This window comes from Aphanomyces astaci, assembly GCF_000520075.1.
Source record: "Aphanomyces astaci strain APO3 unplaced genomic scaffold supercont1.16, whole genome shotgun sequence".
Taxonomy (NCBI): domain Eukaryota; phylum Oomycota; class Saprolegniomycetes; order Saprolegniales; family Verrucalvaceae; genus Aphanomyces; species Aphanomyces astaci.
Genome location: NW_009798279.1, coordinates 753315 through 767587, shown reverse-complemented (window position 1 = coordinate 767587; position 14273 = coordinate 753315). Strand labels below are relative to the sequence as shown.

Here is a 14273-nt window from a genome sequence, read left to right as displayed (position 1 = left end):
TATTACAGTAATAGTATTGCTACTATCTATTACTAGTAATACTACAGTGTATACAGTACTACATGTATACGTATTACAGTACCCTTTACAGCTTGCACCTCTCAAACTTGATATTGCGTTGTTTTGATACTAACTAAATATTAATAACGTTACCTTCAAAACAACCCAAAAGAGAATTCTAATTCCCTTCCAAGCGGCATGACGACCGAATCGATCGTGGGGCGTACTACTTTAAATAACGTTGAAACGTTATCACAGAACATAGGTGTGGTCTATGTAGTACGTTGAAACGTTATCACAGAAAATAGGTGTGGTCTATGTATATATTCGTGTTAGTGTCCGAGGGTGTTTAGAGGCGGCAGATCGTCCGACACAACCGCCGGTGCGTGGCGGCTGTGGGCCGTGGATTGCGCAGTCATGATGCTCTCGACCATGCCCATCACTTGCAGCAGCGACGTCTGCACCACCTGCTCCTCCTTGAGTCTGTTTTTGAGCTTGAAGAACAGCCCTTCTAACACGGCGCTAGACTGGTTCGTCCCCAGCATGGGGCTGTACAGCTCGAGAAGGAACGTGCATACCCGCAGCAACAAGGCGGCGTACTTGGGGTCGGTCACGTATCGGATGCAGAACGACAGCAGCGGCTCCAGCGCCTCCTCGTTGCGGTACGCCAGCGCACTCTGCCACCCCTGTCGCAGCCGCAGCTCCTCCAACATGCTCGCGATCACCGTGGGGTTTCGCGTGTCGAGCGAGTTGTCCAGGGCCTTGCGGTAGTCGAAGGACCGCAGCGCCTGCTCGTACGGCGCACACTTGGCATGGCGACGGGACGTGATGATATGGTCGGCGTCTGTGGGCTTGGCTTTAGTTCCTCGCAAAAAGTACTTGTAGCTGCCTCCGCGGACGACGGGGAGTTCGTCTGTGGCGGGCACGTCGTCGGTCGTGATGCGGCGGCGGACGGTCAGCATGCCCGAGACAGTCCCCACGGCCAAGTGCGAGTTGGTGGGGGTGAGAGCCGCCGAGAGGACGCCGTCGCCGTACTTGAACCCGTGGAGCACTTCATACGAGGCAAGGTCGTAGATCTTGACGTGCCCGTCGAGCGACGCAGACACGAGGCGCGTGTTGGTGCCGTCCAGCGTCAAGCTCGTGATGGTTTTCTGGTGGGATGAGAACTCATGCAGCAGCTTGCCGCCGCTGAGGAGGTCCCACACCTTGATCGTGTTGTCTCCGGCACTCAACAAGAGGTTTCCGCCTGGCAGGATTAGACACTTTTCGACGGGTGCGCCGTGGTCCATGGATAGAGTCGACGAGAACGTCGTCTTCCCAGGGGTGGCGCGCATGTCCCACAGCTTCACTGTGTGATCGTATGACGCTGTGGCCCATACTTGAGACGACGGAGATGGATGCTGCACCGCATGGCGGACGTAGTCTGTGTGGTCGCCCATCACCGCGACCGGGGTGCCCGTGGCCAGGTCCCAGAAGCGGCACGTCTTGTCGTCGGATGCAGAGAAGATGTGCACGTGGTCGCGGGAGAACTTGGCCGACCGGACGGCTCCCTTGTGGCCGTTCATGATGCGAAGCACCGTGCGAGAGCCCACGTCCAACACGGACACTTGTGTGTTGGCATTACCTGTGACCAACAACTTACCATCGCCGCGGAACGACGCGCTGTACACGACGTCATTGAACCGCGAGAAGGTGCGCACAATGTCGTTGGACGCCGTGCTGTACAACTGCACTCGGGTCGACGTGGACACGGCGAATTCGTGAGGTGCCGCGGGGTTGGCCTCGATGCTCGAGATCATCGCCACTTGTTTGAGCTCATGCGGCGCACGGAGCTTCGACCAGTACGTCTTCTCAGGAGAGACGGTCCTCGTCGCCTGCGGGAATTGTTTGAGCGGGAGCTTCTGGAAGTCCATGTTCAGTTCCGCGACCTTGAAGTTAATGAGGTTGCTTTGGCCTTGTTGACCAGTGGTTGATCAAAGTTGGTTGGTCCAATGCAAAGGCGCAACGACAAATACCTGCACGACCATACTATGCGTCAGATCATGCATGATTCGCAGACATAAACGTATCCAAAATCAAATTTGACTATACGACGAATAATACCACGCATTTATAATGATATAGACAACAATTTAAACTCCATTTATTTATACCGTTGTGCCCGGCCTAGGTTGATCCTGGCTGAACCCATACAAAATGCAAGATACAACGAAGACGCACCATTTACAAAAACTCGTGCGTGTCTTTCGCAGCACAACGTGGTCAAAATCGTTGAATCATCATCATGGTGTATCAAGGTAGGCGTCGAGCGCTAGTGCAAGCCGCCGAAGCAGCGGCAGCGACGCTTCCTCTTGAGAAGACTAAGGACAACGAGGACGCAAAGTCTGAGGACGGCAAGGAGACGGATACCAAGGAGGCCGTTGCAGCTACCGCTGCTGCTTTGTTGACTCCGACAAAGCCAACGATAACAGCACGACGGATATTTGAACCCCTCCCTGAGACCGCACAAGTGACCCGTATCCGCGAGAAGCTTGCGCGCAAGCACGCGGACGCGGCACCGCTGACGCTATTGCCAGTCCCGCCATCTGCCGAGAAAAGCTCGACGCACAAGGTCGACTTGCTCACGCCGCCGCCCAAGGGCAAGCGTAAGCGCGAAGACGACGCCAAGGCGCCGCCATCTTCTTCGCAGCGCACGATCATCCACACGTGCGGCCGCGGTGTCGACGCCAAGCGGGCCAAAGTGGCCGTGGACGCCCAGATGAAGCGCGTTCAGTCCCGTGAGCAAGCAGCAGCAGCCACAAAAGTGCAAAAGTAACCAGTTGTTCTCGTGTTGTTCTTTAAACTACTTTGGGGGTGAATCGAATCGTGGGCCGAAGGTTCAAAGACCCTTCGACGGGGGGGGTGGGGTCATTTCCCATCGAGTCATCATTCAGGACATGCAGCATGTGGCCATAGGCTACCGATGTCTGGCCTCCTTGTCTGTACAGGATGCGACTACTACTAGTACCTTTGGCGAACTCGTGCTTGTGCTGGCAAGTGGCGCCATCTGCGCAGTACCCGCGCAGGGAAAAGGCGTCGCATGTAGCGGCTTGTCGACTTACGTTGACATGGCGGTACATGCAGCCTTCCCGCGAGCACAGACCCTTGAGAAACATGGCGCAGTCCGGCATCTTGTGCTGCACACATCAACGCTAAATTTGTAGAGGGTATAGGGGTACCTGGTCGGGGGTATGTGATAATCGGCACGCCGACGCATGGGGGCAGGCGCCGCGGAGGAACGGTCGGCACATGGAGATCGTCCGGCTGTCGTGGACGAACAAGCACGCGTGCTTGTGTTTGCATTCGCCGTGCTTGATGTAAAAGAGACAGAGTTCCGTGCGAGGATGTGGGACAGGTGCGGAACTGCCACGATGCAACGGGGTGGGGCGACGGGTGAGTGTAGATGGTGGTGGTAGAGGACGAGGCATTGAGGATATGACAACTGGAGCAGGCGGTGGGGGTGGAGAAGGTTGTTTCTGTTTGGTCGTGGCGATGGCTGCGCTCACTTCCACAGCTGACTTGGGAAGCGTGTCTTCTCGACGAAGTTTGAACCCGCGTCCCATCTTGCGATACATGCCATCTTCAAGCGCGAGTGTAGTGACCGATGCCGGGCGTTTTGGGGGGTTGGTCGTCGTCATTGCTGTTGAAAGGGATGGCGCGAGCGAAGATAGATGTGTTGTAGATGATGATGATGACGACGAAGAAGACTCATCAGGGGGCGTCCATGTGAGGTGCCGAGGCTTGGAGTGGGGTGTGGGAAATGACGGATTTCGTCGGACAGGTGCACGGGATGTGTGCCGAACATGGCGTGGATGGGGCGCATTATTGTACCTGGCATGTCCATAAGACATGCTCGTGGCCGACTGTCGGTCCTGTGTGTCAAGAAGGCTCTTCAAGGCGGCGATTCGCGCACGGACAACTGCTTCTTCTGCTGCCATTCCTTGAACTGGTCTTGCAGACTGTCAACTGGTCTTGCAGACTGTCAAATGCCAATGTATTAATAAATCAAACATCAAAATTTAAATAAAGGCGTTAATTGCGGTTGTGTATATGTATACCACCCACTCGACTATAGCAATTGTATTATTGATACTATGCCAATACTATTATTATTTGTGCAGTAGAGTTTATCCGGACAAACTGACGTTGGTTTTTTACCTATGTATCCGGATGACCGACCAACGCATCGTTCGGAACTGGCCGATCTTGACAGCGTACGTAGGTAGGTAGGTACTTCCATCGTCATGCCACTGATAGTCCTGTGCATCACTGACGGCGTGCTCTGTAGCATTGGATCACCGTCGCTCTATAGCGAGTTCTCAAGCCATGTCCCTTGGAGACTCTTCTCGTGAATCAACGGACAAGTCCAAGTCTCGCGAGTCGCTTGGAGTTGGCCTGCCGCCGTGGATTCGCGAAATCGGCGACTCGATGAAGTCAAAGAAACGAGAACTGCTTAGCCACGCGACCACGTTGTACGCCAGCAGCACGCATACCATCTCCGCTCTCCGGCCAACGACATTCAATGCCGACATGGCGGCGCATAGTTTGGACCAGTTGAAGTCCATCTTCCCCACGTGGGACGCCAGCACACTGCAACTCATGCTCGAAGCGCACGGTACGTCCCATCCCCTCGACCAAGCTCATGTGAACCGTAGGTTATGTCATGGACGACGCCATCACGTCGTTGCTGCAAATGGAGGACGAAACCGAGCAGGAGCACAATATGCGACAGGGCTGGTCCAGCCAATCTGCCGCGTCGTTGCCGTTTGCGTACGTGGTCAAGCATCCTCTTCCAGACGACTTCCTTCGGGTGCCAGGCGAAGGCGCGATGCCGTCCAGCCCACTTCACGCTCCTCCTATGACCGCTTTCGACGATGTGGATGAGGACATTGCGAGCATGCCATTACATCCCGAAGACTTGACGCGGCAGGAAAGCTCGTACGCCCACGATGACGGCACAGTGTACGGCCGCGAATTTATCGACGGTGACACCATGATGATGCCACCATCGTCACCAACTCCCATGGCGATTCCTGTCGTCGTCGAGACATGTGACCCTTCACCCTTTGCAAGGGCGTGCGAAGGTCGTACGTTGATTTGTTTGCATCATGTTGATGCTTGAAGTAGGCGACCGTCGATATCCGCGGACGCGGCGGCCGTTGGGCCGGCCCAACTCGCGTACCGACAGCCTCTTTGCCAAGCTCACGGTGATCAAGGTACACCCGATGGACTTTGCGACTATATGATCGAGTGATTGTAGCGAAGCAAACTGGACATTGTGAGCGCCGAAGACCGTATCCGGACGCGAGAACCGCACCGGTTGTTGGACTGCTTGACCAAGGCCAGTGGACTGTATCGCAGCGGACTGATTGGGAGCGACGAGCTGGAGAACTTGCGCTCGATGATCGTTACGAGGATGTCTTCCAAAGGGGTACACGAACGATGGATGGATGTGGTTCAAACTACGCGACTACTAGTTAGTAGGCTCACGACGACCCACTCGTGTTGTATGCTGTAGCATGGCGGGGACGCGACTAGTACTACTAGTACTACTAGTGGACACAATGCGATGATGATCACAGACCACCAGTGGAATTGCTTGGTGCTGAAATGCAAAAGTAACCAACCACCCTCGGGCGTTTTATCATTGTGTCCATGTGGCCCATATAGTATCGTGTTTGTATGTGGTTAGATCTCCGCCATGCGTTATCGATTCGAATTATCAAAGCCATCACGACCAGCCAACACACGGTATACCTGCGATGACGTTGTCATTTTTCATGGGATATTTTGTGTCAAACAAGTTTGTAATATGTGATTTATAGTCTTGTACTGACTGTTGTATGTACATATGGACCAGTGTCACACATGAATTCGATCTTGAATGGTTGAAGCAAGAATCATAGTGATTTGATTGGCGACTTGATTCGTGTTCTGGGTTTTGATTGGTCGATCGATTTGGTGCAATATATATTTTGATGTAATAACTTGCGAATAGGAATACGAGATCCGAACGAGCGATTTAGAGACTGGGGTTGTCGTGTTTACTCGGCGCCGATTCAAAGAATTCCATAAGTTCCACCGCAAGGTATCTCTCTCTTGCCAATAAAACCCAAATATAATGGGAATGTAGCTGACAGCCCTCACGACTCGCGTGAATGGGTTTCCGTTTCCATCGCGGCAGACGGGGCTGGGCAAGAAAGAGGACCCGCGCGTGGCGGCGCAGCGGCAGCCGGCGCTCGAAGCCTACCTCCGCCTCGTGGCGTCGCTCGTGACCCCGTCGCCGCTCACGGGTGCCCGCGCCGGCGCCCTCTCGCTCCTCCAGACGTTCCTGTCTCTGCCGGACTCGGCTACCCTCTTCCACAACACGACACTGCCGGGCATCCGTGCCCTACGGGTGTACGCTTTCCACGTGCTCCAGGATATCACGACCCCCGAAGGAAAAGTATGCCGCAAGTTCCTGGCCAAACCAGTTTGCACGTCTGCGGCACTGGACGAGCTAGGGCAAGTGCTGGACAACGTTCAATCGTACATGATGGAGCATCGTATGGCCGATATGAAGACCCATGTGCATGCGTTTATAACAAGCAGCGCACGAAAGACACCCAGTGGCAAGCTGGAAATGTGCGACGAGGTAGAGGAAGAAGAAGAGGTCGTCGCGTATGAATGGATCTCGGATGCGATCCGACACGAGGTTGAAGAGTGTGTGTGTGTGCCGGTGCTGCCGGCGCTGTGGACGGCGCTGGAAGCCAGCATGCGGACGAAGGAGGCGGCGGTGAAGGCGCGCATGGCTCGACTGGCGAAACAAAGTCAGGCGTCGTTTGAAATCTCAGACCACACAGCCAGCGTCAGTGGCTGGCGCGACGCCATCCGCGTGCTGAAAGAGGTGGACGCGATGTACCTGCCCGTGGACAAGATGCGCAAGCTGCTTGAATGTGCGCTGACCGTGCACCGGACGTTCCAGCGGGAGCACGGACACTCGCAGGTGCTGAGTGGAGACGACTTTTTGCCCATCTTTATTTACGTGATTGTCAACGCCGACATGTCCAACCCCCTCGTCCTTCTCCGCGTGCTCAATGTGCTCAGTGACCCGGAAAAGCGCATGGGCGAAAGTGGGTATTACCTCGCGTCCTATGAAGGTATATATATATATATGATTGCGAGTTGGGGTACTGACGACTTGACATGGCGGGTTTGTAGCGGCGCTGGAGCATTTGATGGCAGATGAATGATAATAGAGTTTGCAGGACTCCCAAAACCTACACAAATCACTTGCACATCGTAAATTCAGTCCGGATATTGTCAATTTGATACAAATTTGGGGAAGGGATCGCGCCGACCAAACCGATCCACAATCGATCTGATTGGTTGAATTTCATTGAGAAGGTTTTGATTGGTTAATAATTTTGAGCTCTGAAATAACTCCTAAGAGCATCTCCAACGGCGTTTTTATTTCTATTTCAATTCGAAGTTACGGATATAGTATAGAAACTCTTGCTCTATCCGGAGGGTTTGTTGCTATTTCACGCGAAAATAGAAATTCTGCGGGACGAAATTTCTAAAAAGTCCGGATAGTGCCAAAATAGCAACCGTAAAAACGAAGTTTGACTTTAACCTATGCTTTAGCAATAGGTTAGAATTTACCGTTGGAGATGCTCTAAGTGTAGCCTAGCTGTGCCGATTTTCAAGTTCATAGGGGGTTGGTTGTAAGCAACGAGAAAAAATTAAACTGATAGTCCAACTAACAGTAAGTATGAATTAAATCTGGTAATATTACTTCATCGAGATTCTTCGTTTTTCGCAGTAATCGCCTAATTCAGTACTCAAAGTAATAAAAGTCCTAATTCATGAATAAAAATTCTATTGCTTTCAGTACTTTACTTCAAAATAAGCAAAGTAAATGATTAGTAATGACGTTTTTACACCAAGTTACAGTGCGCGCCACATGGATAGGACACCCCAGTTTTCTGTAGTAGTGGATGGCAGTTGTGCTGATTTGCAACCCAAGCGAGGAGGAAGTCAATTGACAGCCATGGCGAGATCAATTAAGTGAAGATGCAGACAATTACAAAGAGTACTGATCAAATTATGACACTAAACAGCTATTTGGGGTGCGACATCAGGATAGGACACCCAAGAAGTTTACAACGAAATATGTCCTGGAATCACAAAGTTTTGTATTTAATACTTAGTCTTGCCTCCTTTAGCTTGGATCACACGCACACAGCGCTTTGGCATCGACTTGACGAGGTCCTGCAAGTAGTTTTGGGAAATTTCCCCCCCTCGCGCTTGATGGCAACCTTCAGGTCGTCCACGGACACAAACTGCTTACCATTAAGGTAAACTTGGCGAGCCAGAACACCCCAAACATTTTCAATGGAGTTTAATTCCGGCGAGCGATTTTACTGAAATTTTGGTTTTTAGACCCCCTTTTTTTTTAATTACAGCCGGTTCGTCGGGGGGGCGGGCGGGTTTGAAGGGGAGATAGATATACTTGTCTCCTGTTTGCGAGCCTTCCAGAAACGCAATCTCCGATTTGCCGTGACAGGAAAACGCTGCCCAAACCATGCAACAGCCGCCGCCGCTGTGCCGGGTGAAAAATTGGTCCTTCTCGTGGCGAAGGTCATGCCAATAGAATTGGAAGCCATCGGGGCCATCCAGATTGAACTTCTTTTCGTCGGACCACACCACATGGTCCCATTCTGCTGGTTTCGTGAGATGGCCTTCGGCGTACTTGAGCCGCGCGCCATTGTGCCGCTGAAGGAGCTTGGGTGCATGCTGGTGCTTTGTGTACTTCAAGAACACGGTTTGGTGTAGGATTCGTTGGTACGTCCGCAGAGAGACATCTAACGGTACGTGCGCTTTGAGCTGCCTGGCAGAGCAGCCGGTCGTCGAGGCGTGTTTGACCAGTTGGCGGCGTGCACGTTCCGCCACTTTTGTAGCCTTTGGGGGATGTAGTTGGTCCCGTACGTGTCGGGCTGCCGAAGGAAACTTGTAACGACGTTCCCGGAACGGCCCAGGGTGGCGGCAATGCGCTTGACCAACCACTCGGCCTTCCAAAACGCCAAAGCACTGCCTTGCTCGTACTCAGTGAGTTGCGCGGCTCTGCCCATGGTTGTTGAGCTTGGAAACTCAAGGCAACGCTTGTCAAAGGGTTGTTTATTGACGCTTACTCCTTGTACGTGCAAGGATTACCTTGAACCAGCTCAGGGTGGGTTTGAAAGTTAGGTGTCCTATCCGGTTGTCGCGCCTCAAATTCAGTTTTCGCGGCATAACTCGGCTTGGTTTGATTATTTTGACCTGAATCAAGCGCCAAACAAACGGACCAATCAAATGCGTAATTTTGGTATATTTAGTTTCGCTGGACGTGCATTTTATCTCATGGGTCCTTTGAAAAACCAGGTGGCGCGCACTGTATGTTAGTGTCCTCTTTTTTTGTCGAACAGTTTTGAAAATATCATCAGCTGCAGTTGCTCTCGACGATCTTCGCGCTCTTGACGGTCGGCTTCTGATTTGATTTCACTTGCAACCTGTTCTCGACGCCAAGAATCATCACGCTCCAATCGCATTTCTTCACGTTTTGCCGCACGCTCATCCATGGCAACCATCATAGGCATAGTCCATTGTTGCCTTGCTGTCTGCTGCCGCTGCGTTGTCAATAAACTTGTCGATCGACAGCCTTTTCTTCACAACGTATGACAACTGCCCCGTGCTATCACATGCTCAGCTAGCCTTCAGCGAAGCCCCAAGTTCGGTCAACGCAGTTCGATCCAAGCCCGTACCGTTCGGCTTTCGGGTCCCACATATTCACTTTCAAAGTCTACATAAGTATCTTAATCCACCGTTTGAATACCAATCATATATATACCATTGCCTATGCTGCCAACTTCGTCGTCCACTTCACAATCGTCCTCGCGTGCCAGCACGTCTGTTTTGTTGTCGATGTCACGAGCAATCCGCTTTGCTCGCCGAACATCCATCGGGCACTCCGGGTCGCTTGTTGGCTTCGGATTGTTGCGTAGCTGTTGATATTTACACTTCAATGATTCGGCATCACGGTGCGGAAAAACGCTTGCCGCTGTGTTGAACTCAACTTCTACCTTTCTCCATGCGTTTTTGCCCATCGGTAATATCGATTCGACTTTGTCCAGCATGAGGTCTACTGACGCGACGCACCAATTCTTCTCGCGCCCATTGCTGGACATGGACATGGTAAGATTATCAATGAAAGGACTGGTAGAGCTGTTGGCTTGTCCAATCGTCTTAATTGTACTTAAAAAAATTGTACAAATTATTAGAGATTAATTGTGTCGGGTTTGACATAAACCCATTGCTTTGCGGAGACCAAAATATCGTCTAATCTAATTGTGAACGACTCGACACAAATTTTTATTTGAAAAATGTCTCAATGTCCACACAAATTTGTTTGTGTAGGTTTTGGCAGTCCCCCATTGGCCCTCGACACACTGAAGTAGTCGAGGGATGTGAAGCCTGTAGCTCTTCCAGCTTCAATCTCATATATATAGCTTTATCTATGTAACTTCAATCCTTGTCTGCCTATGGCTAACACTCCCACTAAAAGCTCTCTGGTTTCACCATAGCTAAATCTTGCACACCCATCTTTGCCCTTAAGCATGTAAACTGTTGCTGCGCCAGTGGCTTAGTCAGTATGCAGCAATCATCTCTTTAGATGAGCAATAATTTAAGATTATTTTCTTCCTTTCAGACAGTTCACGAGTGAAGAGTGTTCGAATATCAATATGCTTTGTACCCTTGTGGTTTCCTGGATTTTTGACGCAATCAATTGCAGCACGGCTGTCACACCATACAACGAGGGAATTTAAGGCTCATCGAAGTTTTGAGTGTCACACTCTTTTTTCAGCCAATCAGCAGCAAATCACGAAATACTTAAATTTCTATGGGTGAATTTTTATAATGTTTCGAATTTCGAACTACGCTATCCAATCATATCGTGAAATTTGCGCTACACACAGAACTTCGATGAGCCTTAAATTCCCTCGTTGTCTGTACTGTAATTGGGCGGTTTAACGTTAAACCCATTTCACTCAAAAGTGCGTGAATCCGCTCACATTCTTTCCAGCCTTCACAAACGCCACTAACTCTGCTGATGTGGATAGCGCTACGCAGTGCTGTATAGAGCTTGCCCAGCTGATACAAATCCCTGCCATCCGAATTAAATATCCCCAGACGGATTTATGATCTTTTGACTGACTCGGGAAAGAAGCGTCCGTGAAGACATCGTAGTCTATCTGTTCTGTGTTACCATTGAGATAGAGGCCATAGGTGGACGTTCCTTTCAAGTATCTGAGGATTCGCAAGGCCGCTAGCCAATGCCTTTCATTGTAACATGTTAGAAATCTACTTAGATCGCGAACTGCACTTGCAATGTCAGGTCTCGGGCCTCTGACGAGATACTTCAATGATCCTATAAGTACCCTGTAGTCGTAGGGTTGTGCATCAATCTGCTCCCTTGACATGTTGCTTTCAGCAATCAACTCTTGTCCTACTATTTGAGGTGTCGATACTGTTGAAGATTCGGTCATACCGAAGTTTTCCATCAAATCATTGATGTACTTATTCTGAGAAATCGTCATAAGTCGATTCTTGCGGTGACGTTTGACTTCCATTTTGAGAATGTAACTGATCTTCATCTTGAAGTGGCCAGATAGTTCAGCCTTTATTTTGTTCACACTTTGGACACTTGGAGAAACTATAGTAAAGTCATCGACATATACAACTAATATGACCCAGTCACTGTCTTAGGTACTGAACACTTGGCTGAATTCTCCCATTTTTTAGGACGTAGATACAATATTCTTTGTAGTACCGTACAAAACCCATTTCTGTGAGGAGAGCATGTAGAACATTGTACCAAATTCTAGGTGCCTGGCGTAAGCCATAGATACTCTTCTTTAGGCGAAGAACACACTCAGGTCCTTTCCTAAAGTAGCCCACAGGCTGTCGCGTGTAGATTCTCTCAGTTAGTGTTCCATTTAGAAACGCTGTAACAACATCCATTTGATGACACTCGATATTGAGTATAGTTACTATTGCTAGTACAAGTCGTAATGACTCATATCGAGCGACGGGAGCATAAATCTCGTCGCAGTCGACTCCATCTTTTTGGTGGCAACCTTGTGCTACGAGTCGTGCTTTGTAACGCTCAATGTTACCATTGGATAAATATTTTACATTAAATACCCAATGACAGGGAAGAACTTTTTCATCCAATGGCATTGGACATAACTCCCATGTGGCATTTTCCATGAGTGAGTTATATTCAGAATCCAGTGCCTGCACCCAGTTGGCGCGATTGTCACATCGCATGGTCGCATGGCTTCCTTGTAAGATTTTGGTACTTTATGATGCTTGCGATGCTTATCAACAGCGATTTTGTCGGTTAACTTATTAACCATACTAGTATTGCAGGTATACTACAGACGACTGGGTGGTTGTCTTTTACGTGCACTTCGTTCTAAGTATGTTACCGTTTCAATTGGCACTGGTTTAGGGAGAGATCTATTCGAAGCAACTCCCACTGTCTCTGCAAGTATCTCAACTCCCACTGTCTCTACTGTAGTGTCAATATTAGAATGTTAGTTTCGTGGCTCATCATTGCCAGAAATTTCTAGTGGACGTTTGGAACCACTTAGAGCATTCCCACTCGTGGCGCTAAAACTCCAAAACTGTATTTTTTCAGTCAGATTTTAGCGTTTTAATTCTCCCACCGCGGGACTCTAAATTCTAGCGTCGACGCTATCCGGCGCGCTAAAGTCAGATTATTCGTCAGATTTGACCGATTGGTTAGAGTTCTGGCCAGCATACAATCAGCACTACATTTCCAAGTCCATACAATTCCCAACACGTTTAGGATTACCTGGTTGCAATGGCATGCCGCCATGTCGGCCAAGTACAGGTGCGTGTCCTCGCGGCCCCACATAGCGCAAAGCGCCGCTCAACGCTAAATTAGAGTGAGTCCATGAGTCCTATCTTGTGTGTCTCATCGACACGACTGCATGTGACGCTTGCATGGTGAAAGATGACTGCCGCCATTGGCCATGACGGCAGTCGTCCTTCGGCATGTGCCAACCTCGCCGACCGATGATGTTAATCTTATTGCGATTCTTGTAGGAAGCACACTGAAAGTTGGCGCCTGAACAGATGCAACGAGGACCAGGTCGCGTGGAACCAGCGCCTGCATGCGTTGCCCCAGCACTGCACCCGCTCGCTCGTGTACGGTGCCTACATCACAGGCACTGGTTTCTCGACCAACGGAGCATGTCCCCTCCCCGACTTCTGGACTTCTGTTAACGCATGCGTAGACTATAAATCAAATGTTGTGTATCGGTTCGTTTTCAAGCGCATGTAAGCGTAGACGCGATTATAGGTCGCAACCGCACTAGTACCGGCAACGGAGTGCTACTCCGGATGCGGCTTTCTAAGCGATATTTCCTGTAGTAGTTCATTCACTGACTTGTTGGCATGCTTTGCCCTGAACTACTTTTATCCAGGCGATTCTGCTGCTTGGTGTCGTGTCCATGCGAATAGAGTTCACTATCAATCGCTGTTTGGCAACCGGTGTGAAATATGATGAAAAACGCTAAATTATTTTGCGTGATCCCACTTTAGATCTGGTTTTAGAGTTTTGGGTTTAGCGTCAGGGGTGGGGATGCTCTTAGTTCCTCTGTTTCGCACAGTTCGTCGTCATTTGAAACGGTATCATTAGTTTTAAACGCATTACGAATGAGCTCTTGTGATGATACATGGTCGAATAGAATATCCCTTGCGACGAAGTAGCCATCTCGTTCAATATCAAGAAGACGGTAACCGTTGTACTCTTCAGAGATACCGAGGAATCTACACTTTGTAGCTCTAGCAGAGAGTTTCTTGTCACTCCTGAGCTCTTTGAGTAATTAAGCACAGCACAGGGAACCCCATGCGTGTAAACGACTCACGTCCGGTGCCTCTTTATAGAACATTTCGTACGGTGTTTTAAACCCAAAACGTTTCATTGGACTTCTGTTTTGAACATAGTTCATATAAACAAGGGCCTCGGGCCACCACACCACAGGTATCTTTGCATCCATTAATGCACACCGTACTTTCCCAAACTTAGTTTGGTGATCTCTCTCAGCGGCACCATTTTCTTCTGGTAAATACGGTATAGACTTTTGATATGTTATACCCTTTAACTTGCAAAAGTCATCTAATTC

General features: G+C 49.9%; 5 protein-coding genes across 5 annotated transcripts; 2 read left to right on the top strand and 3 right to left on the bottom strand.

Annotated features, from left to right (window-relative positions):
* Positions 1–276: 276 nt before the first annotated feature.
* H257_07721 (hypothetical protein) lies at positions 277–1958 on the bottom strand. The gene has a single exon (XM_009833348.1). It carries the CDS (start codon positions 1911–1913, stop codon positions 333–335), a length of 1581 nt encoding a protein of 526 aa, XP_009831650.1. The 5' UTR covers positions 1914–1958; the 3' UTR covers positions 277–332.
* A 305-nt stretch (positions 1959–2263) lies between these two features.
* On the top strand, positions 2264–3995 carry H257_07720 (hypothetical protein). Its single transcript, XM_009833347.1, has one exon. The coding sequence runs from the start codon at positions 2285–2287 to the stop codon at positions 2813–2815; it is 531 nt and encodes a 176-aa protein (XP_009831649.1). The 5' UTR covers positions 2264–2284; the 3' UTR covers positions 2816–3995.
* H257_07719 (hypothetical protein) lies at positions 2264–4004 on the bottom strand. Its single transcript, XM_009833346.1, has 2 exons — positions 3219–4004; positions 2264–3176 (listed from the first exon to the last, which is right to left on the bottom strand). The coding sequence occupies exons 1-2, from the start codon at positions 3975–3977 to the stop codon at positions 2838–2840; spliced, it is 1098 nt and encodes a 365-aa protein (XP_009831648.1). The 5' UTR covers positions 3978–4004; the 3' UTR covers positions 2264–2837.
* A 209-nt stretch (positions 4005–4213) lies between these two features.
* H257_07718 (hypothetical protein) lies at positions 4214–7345 on the top strand. The gene is made up of 10 exons (XM_009833345.1): positions 4214–4261; positions 4328–4654; positions 4695–5123; positions 5167–5255; positions 5300–5470; positions 5558–5657; positions 5732–5790; positions 6038–6127; positions 6173–7178; positions 7240–7345. Exons 2-10 carry the CDS (start codon positions 4366–4368, stop codon positions 7269–7271), a joined length of 2265 nt encoding a protein of 754 aa, XP_009831647.1. The 5' UTR covers positions 4214–4261; positions 4328–4365; the 3' UTR covers positions 7272–7345.
* A 1863-nt stretch (positions 7346–9208) lies between these two features.
* Positions 9209–10250, bottom strand: H257_07717 (hypothetical protein; the record flags this gene model as incomplete). Its single annotated transcript, XM_009833344.1, has 2 exons — positions 9209–9339; positions 9908–10250. 2 exons carry the CDS (start codon positions 10248–10250, stop codon positions 9209–9211), a joined length of 474 nt encoding a protein of 157 aa, XP_009831646.1.
* Positions 10251–14273: the final 4023 nt, after the last annotated feature.

What these genes read in the sequence shown, in the direction of transcription:
- H257_07721 (XM_009833348.1), bottom strand. Translation starts at nt 1,913, where the DNA reads ATGGACTTCCAGAAGCTCCCGCTCAAACAATTCCCGCAGGCGACGAGG.
- H257_07720 (XM_009833347.1), top strand. Translation starts at nt 2,285, where the DNA reads ATGGTGTATCAAGGTAGGCGTCGAGCGCTAGTGCAAGCCGCCGAAGCA.
- H257_07719 (XM_009833346.1), bottom strand. Translation starts at nt 3,977, where the DNA reads ATGGCAGCAGAAGAAGCAGTTGTCCGTGCGCGAATCGCCGCCTTGAAG. An exon ending in TATCACATACCCCCGACCAG is followed by an intron (nt 3,177 to 3,218) that starts GTACCCCTATAC and finishes TGATGTGTGCAG; the next exon opens with CACAAGATGCCGGACTGCGC.
- H257_07718 (XM_009833345.1), top strand. Translation starts at nt 4,366, where the DNA reads ATGTCCCTTGGAGACTCTTCTCGTGAATCAACGGACAAGTCCAAGTCT. An exon ending in CGAGGATGTCTTCCAAAGGG is followed by an intron (nt 5,471 to 5,557) that starts GTACACGAACGA and finishes TGTATGCTGTAG; the next exon opens with CATGGCGGGGACGCGACTAG. An exon ending in TTACCTCGCGTCCTATGAAG is followed by an intron (nt 7,179 to 7,239) that starts GTATATATATAT and finishes GCGGGTTTGTAG; the next exon opens with CGGCGCTGGAGCATTTGATG.